Source organism: Gopherus flavomarginatus, chromosome 5 (genome assembly GCF_025201925.1).
Source record: "Gopherus flavomarginatus isolate rGopFla2 chromosome 5, rGopFla2.mat.asm, whole genome shotgun sequence".
Taxonomy (NCBI): domain Eukaryota; kingdom Metazoa; phylum Chordata; order Testudines; family Testudinidae; genus Gopherus; species Gopherus flavomarginatus.
The window spans coordinates 155,662,796-155,674,871 of record NC_066621.1 but is presented as its reverse complement, the minus strand read 5'-3'; the positions used below and the strand labels follow the sequence as shown (position 1 = coordinate 155,674,871).

The window sequence follows — 12,076 nt, the reverse complement described above, 5'->3', positions numbered from 1 at the left end:
TTAAGTGGATTTACTTCATAAAATTAGCTTAGCGCTATCATACTCATGGTATCCATTATTGTAATATCCAAGTGCCTCACAATCTGTAATGTGTTTATCGTCCCTGCACCCCATAAAAATTCCCAGAAATAGTCTCCAATTTGAATTTAAGATCACTAATATATAGCCTGATGAATGGTTTGTCTTTATTTAGCCACTAAATATGTACAAATATGGATATAAACAATGTTGTTCAAGTACCCTCTGATACAATAACTACAAACAACTGTACCTGTACAACTGTAAATACCACATTGCACAGAAGCTGTGACTAGGCAGCAGTAATCTGCCACAGAATTGATGAGGGCCATGTATGTTTGCTCTAAATGGCAAGGATAGAGATTCACTTCAGGACCAGAGAAATATGAAGAAAACCAGGGAAACTGTTCATCTAAGGGAGAGACATGATGAAATGCAGCACTTCCAGCATGGAAAGATGGAGACTTACAGTAAAAACCTTCCTCCAACTTCCAGAAACGTGAGAGCAGTGGTTTTGTTCAACAGTAGCAATGATAGATAATGCTAGTAAAGATGGTAAAATAAAACCCTGACAAACATCTGGATTAGGTTTGTCTGCAGCTAAAGTCTTCAACCTGAGTTTAACACACAGCTATTAGGTTTATAAACCTCTGTGAAGCATAGCTTGCACTAAAACAAAAATTTCCTTCTGTAACCACAATGTGGTGCTAGAATGCTCCAGCATCGTGTGATCCGATTTTCCTACTAATTTATTTGAATTTATTCCCTATTGTTTAATTTCTAACGTATTACCAGTAAAGTGAGCAATCCAAAGTCAATGGCTTTGTTCTGTCCGCATGCAGACAGTATGGGTGTCAGTTGTAAGTGGGGAAAATTGTTAACAGAGGAAGGGTGGTGAAGTTTTGGGCAACCAAAAACCAAAAGTAAAAAAATGCATGAAAGCATGCACATGCTTGCCTGAGTTCCCTTTCCCTTCACTAGGGGTATCATCTGTGCTCAGCTGGTGGGACTGGCATGACTTGACAGAGTTTCAAGTATCTGGCTCGTGGCATGATTTGAGTTCTCTGGTGCTGCTTCCCTTTCTTCCTTACTATTCACAGCAGGGGACTCTGCATCCAGCTCCTGTGAAGTGTTCACCGTCCTCTGCGGGCTCCTGGTGGGGTCACTGCCGAGTATGGCATGCAGTTTGTTGTAAAAATGGCAGGTTTGCAGAGCAGCACCAGATTTCTTGCTGCCCTCCCTTACCTGGTATCCCTGGCAAAGTTCCTTGGCTTGCATATGGCACTGCTGCTCCTCTGTGTTGTACTCCCATTTCAGCATCCTCTGTGCAATCTCTACATAGATGTCTGTGTTTCTATGGCTGTTCTGTAGCTGGGCTTGTACAGCCTTTTGGATCCTCTTGGGCTGGGAGGAGAAGACATCTTGCCCGCTCCCAGCAGGAGCGTGTCTTGTAGCTGTGTGGGTGGGGGAGGCAGTATGGTCAGATGCATGCAACAAAGGTGAGCTGGTAGGTGTGCTGGCCAAGGTGGGCATTCAGGAAAAGGCATTGATAAAATGTGATTTTTCAAAAGGTAAGGAGGCATGAGGGTTTCTAGTGTCTGTGACCCAGTGAAATTCAAGGCTGTGACTGAAGCAGCCACTGTTGTGGAGACTGGCGTTGTGGGACAGCTGCTGAAGGACTGTTAGGGTTGACTCAGTAATGCAGTGTCTGTGCTCTCGCTGCATTGACCTGAGTAGATCAACGATGGCTCTGAGTCGCTGTAATAAGGTACTTGCGTCAGCAGGAGACAAACTTTGGTGTAGAGATGTGCACAACTAGGTCAACTCAAGTCAACTTGTGTAGACTAGGCCTGAGAAATATTTCAGGCCCATCCTTGTAAATTCCTTCTCGGATTTTCTGTCACCCTTGCTTTCAGTCAGAGTGCCTTTTACCATTTTGATGATTGCAGATAAATTTAACAGTGTGATTTCCAAGTGTAGTACTCGGCTGTACGCTGTCCCAGAGCATGTACATCTCGCTAGCTGAGGAGCTCTCAGGTAGCTGCTATGTTTATTTATGGCTAATAAGGACATATTACAAATTACAATATTGTGTTATATGTAAGGCCCTATCAAATTCATGGCCATGAAAAACATGTCATGGACTGTGAAATCTGGTCTTTGTTGTGCTTTTATCCTATACTTCACAGATTTCGCAGGGGAGACCAACATTTCTCAAATTGGGGGTCCTGACCCAAAAGTAAGTTGCAGAGGGGTCACAAAGTTATTTTAGAGGGGTCGCAGTATTGCCACCCTTGCTTCTGCACTGTCTTCAGAGCTGGGCAGCTGGAGAGCGGCGGATGTTGGCCGGGCGCCCAGCAGTGAAGGCAGCACGCTGCCAGCAGCAGCACAGAAGTAAGGGTGGCAGTACCACACCATGCCACTCTTACTCTTGCACTGCTGCCTTCAGAGCTGGGTGGCTGGAGAGTGGTGGCTACTTACGGAGGGCCCGGCTCTGCAGGCAGTAGTGCAGAATTAAGGGTGGCCATACCATACCCCATACCATCCTTACTTCTGCACTGGTGCTGGTGATGGCTCTGCCTTCAGAGCTGGACTCCCAGCCAGTAGCCGCCGCTCTCTAGCTACCCAGCTCTGAAGGCAGCGCTGCCGCCAGCAGCAGTGCAGGAATAAAGGTAGCAGTACCACAACCTCCCCTATAATAACCTTGTGACCTCCCCCCCCCCCACAACTCCTTTTGGGGTCAGGACCCCTACAATTACAATATTGTGAAATTTAAGATTTAAATATCTGAAATCATGAAATTTATGGGTTTTTTTTTAATTCCTATGACCATGACATTGCCCAAAATGGCCCGTGAATTTGGTAGGGGCTTAGTTATATGGCTTATGTAACAGAACACGTGGGTGCTGTGATTTGTCCTCTCCACTGCTATTGAAAGAGCAGTGAGATCACTTGATGATTACCTGTTTTGTTCATTCCTCCTGAAGCACCTGGCATCAGCCACTGTTTGAAGACAGGATACTGGGCAAGATGGACCTTTGGTCTGACCCAGTCCGTCCGTTCTTAGGAGAATGCTTGAGGTGATCTCCTACGAGGCAAGGAAGGTTAGAATCAGAAGATTCAGTGACGATTGGAATGGAGGGAGTGTGGGAAACCTCAGGAAAGTGTGGTGGGAGGAGCCTCTTGGGGGAGAGGAGGAGGACCGGAGTGGGCAAGGGGATTACTAAAAGCTGGATATTGTGTTAGGAGAAGGGTGAGGGGAATGAAGGTGAGTTGAAGAGGGAATGGGCATCACAAACAAAACCAAGAGCAGCAGAGAGAAAAACAGTGAGGAATGTACCTATGTAGGTTCAGCTCTCAGCAGGGAGGGTTTGAATTGCTGCCTTGCCCTGCCCTTTGTTTAAAAAAGAAGTAAAATATCTCTCCTTTGAATAAACTCTCCTCTACCACAGCAGTGCAAGCTGGTGACGGGCAGACAGGGGTGTTCAGTACTGCTCACTGGTACTGAGCTCCGCATATATTTGCTAACAAAAACACTGTTAATGCAGAATTGGGGTGACCTTGTGGTGTCTCATCCTTCCAGAATGTCAGGCTCTGCTGAACTCAAACCTCTGAAAACCAGGAAATACAGAGCTAGCGTACACACCACCTCTGCAACGCAACCTTAACTCTGTGTCTCTGGAGCCCTCAGAGCTGGCAATAGCCACTGGGAATGGTTCAGCAAGTAGCAGTGCCACAGTAAGTAGACATGAAGGACTGTGAGGTGTCATTGTGCTGTTTTCCAGATTTGAATGCCACCTTTACCTACATGCACTCCAGGTGTACTCACTATTGGGGTGATATATTGAATGGTGGAGGGATTAGTTGAAACAGGTTGGAAGAGTTGTCACTGATATATTAGGAGAGGTGCACTTTTACCTGGAGGGATGAAGTATGCCTCATTTCAGTCCTGAGTTCTGTAGAGTGCACCCATGCTGGTGTGCAGAGATCATGGGGATTGTCTATATGCTAGAGGCAGATATGACTGATCTCCAGGTCTCAGGAGGGGTAAGTGGAAATTTAATGTCTTAGAAGGAACCATAGGGGTGAGGGTGGAAGGGTGATAACATTTAGCAAGTGTAGCTCCTGATTGCTATCTGACCCATATACCCAAGTTTTAATTTAGCAAAGAAGTGTTCGATTGCGTCATACAGTGTTTGTGTGCTCTATTTCCAGAGTGTTCTGTGGCATCTGTGGGTACATCTTCACTGTTTGTACAGGGTCTTACCTGGATGTTGCCCCTAAACCCCTTCCCATCCACCTACAGAAACCTCTCCTCCAGGTTAAGTGATGCTTTCAACTGGGGCTAGTTGGCCCGGTTCTGCTTTCACTTGGGCAAGTAACCCCTACGCTTTGCAGTGACGATGCAGGTTAAACTACGTAGGTGCCAGTAGTCCTCCAGTGCCTTCCCACAATCCCCCATGTGCAGAAGGACATTCAGGTTCTCCCATAATTCAGCAGGAAAGAATCAGTGTCTCCTCATACTGCAGTACAAAAGAACCAGAGGATACGCCTTGAAGATGGGGGAAGTTCTGCAGCAGAGAGAATGTGGTGATTAGCTGCAGCAAAGAGCTATCTGCAGGGGTAGAGTAGTAGTGTGTGTGTTAGGGGCATGATGGGGCACCACTCAACGAGGGCAGAATTGTGGCTGTGTTGGGGGTGAGGATGGTATATACCTTAACTGTATTCCCTGATTCTCAGAGATCTGAATGCAGCTGAATTTGCTGTTCTGGAAGGGCATGAGACACCACCAGGCAAGCTTAACTCTGCATTAGGTATGGGTTGTTTTTTGTTGTTTTTGTTAAATAGCTTTTCTGTTTAAAACACTAGGCAATTATTAGTAGAGAGAGTTTTTAGTTAGGGAGGTAGGTTGTCACAGGGGTTGGCAGCTGAACTGATGCTACATGGTTCCTAAGTGGCTCTTCTCCTTCCTGTGAACTTTGTTTATAGTCAAATGATGCTGTGGAATTTTTTGGGTGTGAACAGGGTAGGGAGGGAAAACACAGACATGGTTATTTCATAGTATTTTGAAAGCTTTATTCCATGTAGGTTACAGTAGCTCAGTGGTTTCCAAACTTGAACAACCTGTGAACCCCTTTCACTAAACTGTCAAGTCTCACGAACCCCCTCCTAAAAATGAATATTGGCAGGGATTTTCTTCTTTACCTGAGTATAAATTATAAAAACAGTGATCTCGGAAATATAAAATTTGTTTGACATGCTTATTACATGCTATTTATTATTATTATTTATCATTACAGTATTTTTATTACATTATGAAAACGGCAACACTCTTCCAAGATCTCATTTTCATAGCTTGTATCACTTTAATTAAGCCTGTTATAAGACAAGGCTCCTATGTTTCATCAAGGAGTATCATGTAAAACCAGCATGAAAGTATTTAAGAAACCAGCTCAGAGTTCCTCCTACACAAGCATTCAGGTCTTGAGCAGTCCAGGCAAACAACGCACATTACAACAAAGCTTAAACTTGTTCTTCATAATCATTTTAAAAACAATACTAGCTGCCTATATAATTTTAAAAACAGCAAAAAATATCCCCCTCCCTTTCCATTTCTTATAAGGAGTCTTGAAGTTTAAATCTTCTCAGTAGGGTGACCAGACAGCAAGTATAAAAAATCAGGACAGAGGGCGGAGGGGTAATAGGTGCCTATGTAAGAAAAAGCCTCCAAAATCAACACTGTCCCTATAAAATCGGGACATCTGGTCACCCTACTCCTCAGTGTTGTGCTTGCTTTGATCTGCTTAGCTCTTGGAAGTCCAGGGGCCCCGGGCTGCTGGCCCCAGGGTGCCCGGAGTTCCTAGGAACAGCTCTGTCCACCATTAGGGAACTTTTTCCCTGAGAACCCTCTGTAACATTTCACGAACCCCAGTTTGGGAACCACTGCAGTAGCTGTAAACACCTAGAGAACCACTTTTCTCCTTTCTCACCTCCTCTCATCACGCCACTATCCCCTGCAGGATATAGAGCCCTCCAGCAACACTTCCAAAATCCCGCCCCCACCCCCTTTTCTTTCCCCATCTTCAGCTGACTCTTAGCAGTATAAGAGCCTCAGAGAGGTGTGAAGTGGTCCATTCATCTCAGTGTGCTCTTCTGAGCTGGAGAGGCCCCATGGAAATGAATGCAGCCTGAAACAATAGGTCTGAGCAGCATTCAGCTCCAGCTGAACTGTTCCAACCATCTCACTGGGTGTTCTCGTTCCCCCCTGCCCGAGCTCCTGCATTTACAGCAATTGTGGGCCTATTATGTGCATGGAGGATGCCTGTTCTCAGCTCCTCACCCTGCTCTCAACACTGGCTATGTCTACACTATAGCAGCACAATTGCAGCTACACTACTGTAGCATAGACACTTGGTACTGTGCTCGAAAAGATTTAAATCCACACCCTCAAGAGGCAGTAGCTAGGTTGATGGAAGAATTCTTACATCACCTTAGTGGTATCTATACTGAGACCTAGGTCAGCTTTACTATGGCCTGACCTACCTTTAATAACTAGACTGACCTAGCTATGTCATTCAGGGCTGTGAAAAATGTCACTCCCTAAGTGCCAGCGTAAGTCAACCTATCTCCTCACTGTAGATGTAGCTAGGTTGATAGAATTCTCCTCTTAACCTAACCACTGCCTGCCAGAGAGGTGGATTAACTGCAGCAATAAAAGCCCCCTCCATTGATGTAGGAAAGAGCATCGACAGTAGAGAAGCACAGCTGCAGTGCCTTAGTGGTGCTGCAGTTCCACAGACACACACTACCTCTTTCAGGGCTGTGCATTGTAGCTAGCCTTGCCTAAGTTTTAGGTGTAGACCAGGCCTGTGTGTATTGCACAGGCCAGCTCACAGCTCCCAACCACACTCTCCGGGCCATATGTCAAACATCCCGATTTCACTGCTCACTTGGGTCTCTGCCTGGACCCTGCAACAGGCATGTCTGTTCTTAGCTCCTCTCCCTGCCTCTGCCGTTAATTCCCACCTCTCCATCCAGCTCTCAGCACTGTGGGGACAGATTTGAACAGAAAGGGACAGGTTTGAGGAAGCAGAGCTGACTCCCCCTCCCTTGCTGCACAGCTCTGATCCACTTCTTTTCTTTTCTCTCCTATTCTGACCTCCCCTTTCCCCCAGAAACAGTGGTAGAGGGGAAATACTGATGTTCCTTCCCCTCTGCTGGAGGCAGCATAAAGGAGGGGAATAACGGAAGGAAGGGGAGCTCCTGAGCCTTCCTCTTGGCCTAGTAGAGCCCAATGAAAGAAATGTGGGGATTATTTGCAGGGAAGGGCACAGATGGCTCTACTTTCCTCTGCCCCAAAATATGTCACTGGAAGACATGCTCAGTTCCCACTTCCTCATGTTTCTGCACTGTCAGTGCTTCTGAGCTCCCAATGAACAAAGATCCCTCTGAGGACGATCCCTTATGTAGTGAGAGACCACAGAGAAACTACTTTGTGGAAACCCTGATCTTTGTCAAAGCACTAGTTATCAAACTGGGTTTTCAAATGTAGTGTTTGGATGATCCCTTACCCTAATAAGGGTTAACGTCCAGGGTTGTGCTGGCCCCTCACTAGCTGTGCCAGAGAACACCCATAAGGGGTGAAGGTTGACAAAGCGCCTACCCTGCACTGCTCCAACCCTCCCTCCCTGCTCCGATCCACCCCCCCCCTTTTCTCTAGCTCTGCACCAAACAATTATAATAATCTGAAAATCTTGTGAGCATCTTATGTTGGGGGGGCTGCCTGTCTCCTTCTTTCCTTAGATCAGGCTCAGTTCTGTTGTTCAGGAAAAGGTGAACCCTAGGAGTAGTCATTACATTACCCTAGCTGCTTAATAATCTTTCCTTTGTTTAGTGTTAGTTTCCTTGGCACTACTTGTATATTAAAAATCAGAGTTTGTAGGTGGATTTTAGAGCACTTTAAAAAGTACTGCTGTTAAACCAGAAATTTTGGTTTTGAGGCAAGACTTCCACAAGGAGCCCCTGCTGTCAGCAGGCAGAGAACAAGGAACACGCATAACACATTTTCTGAAAACTACAGAGAGTATGCCTTAAACAGTGCATGGATGTCACTCAAGTTCAGTTACTACAGTATGTCACCTAGAGCCACCTAGTTATTGTGACAACAGCCTGTCTGGAACCCTCTGGTTTCAGCAGAGCCCTTGTTTTGCTGCACACATGTACTTCACCCTTTCAGGCAGGTGTATCCGTTTAGCTTATGTTGACCCAGACTAAGAATATTTACTCAATACATTTTCCTATACTGGTTCTCCAAAGGGCACTGGAGGCTGTGTGCTAACACAGCCAAATGCTGAGTGACCAGTCAGTTTGGGAAGGGTACACCTATTCTGAGCCCTAAGCATGTGAATTTTTTTTTTTTTAAGGAAGGCTATGCCTTGGGAATCCCTTGCTCAGATTACCCCAACTTTGGACCACTAACCCTATTCCACCTTCACGAGGCACAGCAGTGTTCAAGGCAAGCCAACTCAGGATGTAGATTTTAAAACTTAAAACTTTTCCATTTACATAGGAAGCAACTCAACCTTAACTATACCAGAGCTACTGCTGTGCTATAATCTATATATGCAGTGGGGGTGTGGCAGTGCTGGTCCCAGGATTGTGGGGAGAGGTGGGTGAGGTAATATTGGTTATTGGACCAAGTTCTGTGGGTGAGAGAGAAAAGCTTTGGAACTTACACTGAGCTCTTCTTCAGGTCAGAGCTGGAGAACCTGAAGATGAGCTTTTTGTAAGCTCTTAAGTTTTTTCTCACCACTAGAAGTTGGTCCATTCTGGCTGCACTTTTCCCCACACCTGTTCCTTTTTGCACACTCCATCCGTGGCTTCATGAAGTTGTGAGACCTCCTTGACAACCTTCTCCTGACCTTGCCAAACACTCCATCTACACTACCAGGAGGATGCAGGGCAAGCGGGTGCTCTGTGACTGTGGGGCCTATTTCCATTCCTCCCTAGTTTCACGCAGCTGGGCAGAATCCACTGGCTCCCTCGACACCTTTGAGGAGCAGTGGGTGCTATCTGGGGTACTCTGCTTGGTGTCCCCATCCGGTACCCTTGCTTTGAACCTATGACCTTTACCTCAGTCCCTGTTTTTCTCCTTTGTTGTCCCCTGTATTCATTTGGACACTGGGTCCAGGGGTTCCTCCTGCTATGCTGGGGGAGGGGCCTTTAGAAGTGGATGGGCTTGGGCTTGGGCCTGCCCCCCTCCCGCGTTTTCCAATGAGACTAGAAGTTGGTGCAATTTCTCCTTGTCTCTGATACTCTATCTGCTCCCCCAGTAAAGGGAATGCCTAGAGCCTGGCCCTAGCCTGCAGCTGACGCCCATGGCAAATGGCCATAATTTGAATGCAGCTAGAGGGCTGTGCGAAGCCCTTCGGGGGCAGGTGTAGCAGAGGGGGCAGGCTCGGGTAACGCCCCCCCAGGCTAGTCTGTGCAGGTGTTTTGTCGGGTGTGGGTGTCTGCGGTAACAGCCGCCTCGGGCTGCCGGCCCTGCGGGCTCTCGGAGTAGCAGACGCCGGGTCGGTCACCCCGGGTACAAACGTGGAGAAGCCGCCACTGGCTCCGCTCTGGCCAGCGCTGTCCGTGGAACAGCGTCTCGGCCCCAGTCCCAGCGCACGAGGCGGCGGCCCGGCCCCGCTGGGCACCGACCCCATCCGCCCGCCGGCCCCACGCGGGGCTCCACGGGCCCGGCCCGGCCCGGCGCTGGGCGTGCGCAGCCGAGCCGCTCCCAACACGCCCGCCCCCGGGAGGAAGGGGCGGGGCAGAAGGGGTGAGTGACAGCGAGTTTGACCAATGGGCCGGTCCCGCGTGCGGCGCGTGTCCTACGGCGTCCGGGGACGTGTCCCGTGTTGCGGCGTCGCGCGCGCCGCCGCCGTGACAGTTGGTGTCAGCCTCCCTCAGCGCCGGGCCGCGAGGAGCCGCCGGGGCCATGCGCGCGCCGCGGGCTGGGCGCCCCCGCGCTCCGCGGCGCTGATGCCGGAGGGGCGGCCCCGGCCGGGCGTCTCCTCCCCCTTCCGGGCTCGCTGCGGCCGCCGCCCGGGGCCAGCGGGGAGCGCGATGAGCTAGGGGCGGGCCCCGCCGAGCCGAGCCGAGCGAGCCCCGCGCCAGGCCCCGCTTCCGCCCGCGCCCCGGGACCATGCGGCTCCGCATCTACAAGCGCAAGGTGCTGCTGCTGGCGCTGCTGGTGGCCGCCTGCGGCCTGGCGCTCTGGGGCAGCCACGGCCGCCAGCGCAAGCCCGAGCCCGCGCGGGACCCCGGCGAGCCGCCCGCGCCCCGCGCCGCCAGCCGGGCGGCCGAGCTCGCCGCCTCCGCCGCCAGCCGCCGGGCCGCCAACGCCTCGGCGCCGCCGCCCGGGCCCGGGCCCGGGCCGGCCAACCGCACGCTGGGCTACCGCGCGCTCGTCTACCAGCTGAACTTCGACCAGCCCGTGCGCAACCTGGCGCGCTTCCCGCGCCGCCCGCCCGCCGAGCTGGTGCTGGTGGTGCAGGTGCACGAGCGGGCCGAGCACCTGCGGCTGCTGCTGGACTCGCTGCGCCGGGCCCCGGGCGTGGAGAACGCGCTGCTGGTGCTGAGCCACGACCTGTGGTCGGAGGAGCTGAACCGGCTGGCGGCGCAGGTGGAGTTCTGCCAGGTGCTGCAGATCTTCTTCCCCTTCAGCACCCAGCTCTACCCCCGCGAGTTCCCCGGCCACGACCCCCGTGACTGCCCGCGCGACATCGACAAGGCGGCGGCGCTGCGCCTGGGCTGCATCAACGCCGAGTACCCGGACTCCTTCGGCCACTACCGCGAGGCCAAGTTCTCCCAGACCAAGCACCACTGGTGGTGGAAGCTGCACTTCGTGTGGGAGCGGCTGCGGGCGCTGCGGGAGCACACGGGGCTGGTGCTCTTCCTGGAGGAGGATCACTACCTGGCCCCCGACTTCTACCACGTCCTCAAGCAGCTTTGGGCGCTGAAGCAGCAGGAGTGCCCCGAGTGCCAGGTCCTCTCCCTTGGCAGCTACAACGTGGTGCGGGGGGGCTTCTCCGGCAAAGCCGACAAGGTGGAGATGAAGACGTGGAAGTCCACCGAGCACAATATGGGCATGGCCTTCAGCAGAGACACGTACCAGCAACTGATCGAGTGCACAGATGCCTTCTGCACATACGACGACTACAACTGGGACTGGACGCTGCAGCATTTGACTATCTCTTGTCTTCCCAAATTCTGGAAAGTGCTAGTACCCGAAATCCCCAGGGTTTTTCATACAGGGGACTGTGGCATGCACCACAAGAAATCCTGCAGACCATCCACCCAGAGTGCCAAAATTGACTCACTCTTAAGCAGCAACCAACAGTACCTGTTTCCTGAAACAATGAGTGTCAGTAAAAGGTACTCCATGGCACCTCTCTCTCCTCACGTGAAAAACGGAGGGTGGGGAGATATTAGAGACCATGAACTCTGTAAAAGTTATCGCAGACTGCAGTGAAAATCAAACTCTCAAATAGCCTCTCTTTTGAATTATTCCATACTGTCTTATGGACAAAAGTGAATAAAAGAGTTTCTGCTTTAAGATGAATAAACATTCTTGTAAAAGTTGTCCAAAACTAATAATCTTTCATGTTTCCTTGTTAATTTTTTTAAATGGGACAGGCTTTGTGGCTGAGATCAGATGGAAAACAAAATTTAAGCCCAGAGACAGAAAGTGGCCATTATGTTGTGCTTACTGACATGGCTAAACATTAAAATGCATCTCTTATCTATTACTTTAGAGGGCTTTTCACTTTCAGAATCTCAAACTCCATGTAAAATACATTTTGAAATGAGCAAATCCATGATATTCAAAGTACTGAGAAGAGTAAGGTGGAATGGAATAAGCTTGACTGAACTCCAGTCAGCTCAGTCCAGCAGCCCTGTACTGTTTTAAATAATCTTCTTCTTGTTTACATTCAGTGACATTAAAGTAAAATCATTCAGCATTTCACAAGCTTGTACTATTTTATTAGGCTTGCTTGAGATTTGGTGCATA

At 49.9% G+C, this 12,076-nt stretch overlaps 1 protein-coding gene across 1 annotated transcript; it reads left to right on the top strand.

Annotated features, from left to right (window-relative positions):
* The first annotated feature begins 9,941 nt into the window (after positions 1-9,941).
* On the top strand, positions 9,942-12,026 carry MGAT2 (alpha-1,6-mannosyl-glycoprotein 2-beta-N-acetylglucosaminyltransferase). Its single transcript, XM_050954712.1, has one exon. The coding sequence runs from the start codon at positions 10,208-10,210 to the stop codon at positions 11,534-11,536; it is 1,329 nt and encodes a 442-aa protein (XP_050810669.1). The 5' UTR covers positions 9,942-10,207; the 3' UTR covers positions 11,537-12,026.
* Positions 12,027-12,076: the final 50 nt, after the last annotated feature.

Coding starts and splice junctions, on each gene's coding strand:
- MGAT2 (XM_050954712.1), top strand. CDS start 10,208: ATGCGGCTCCGCATCTACAAGCGCAAGGTGCTGCTGCTGGCGCTGCTG.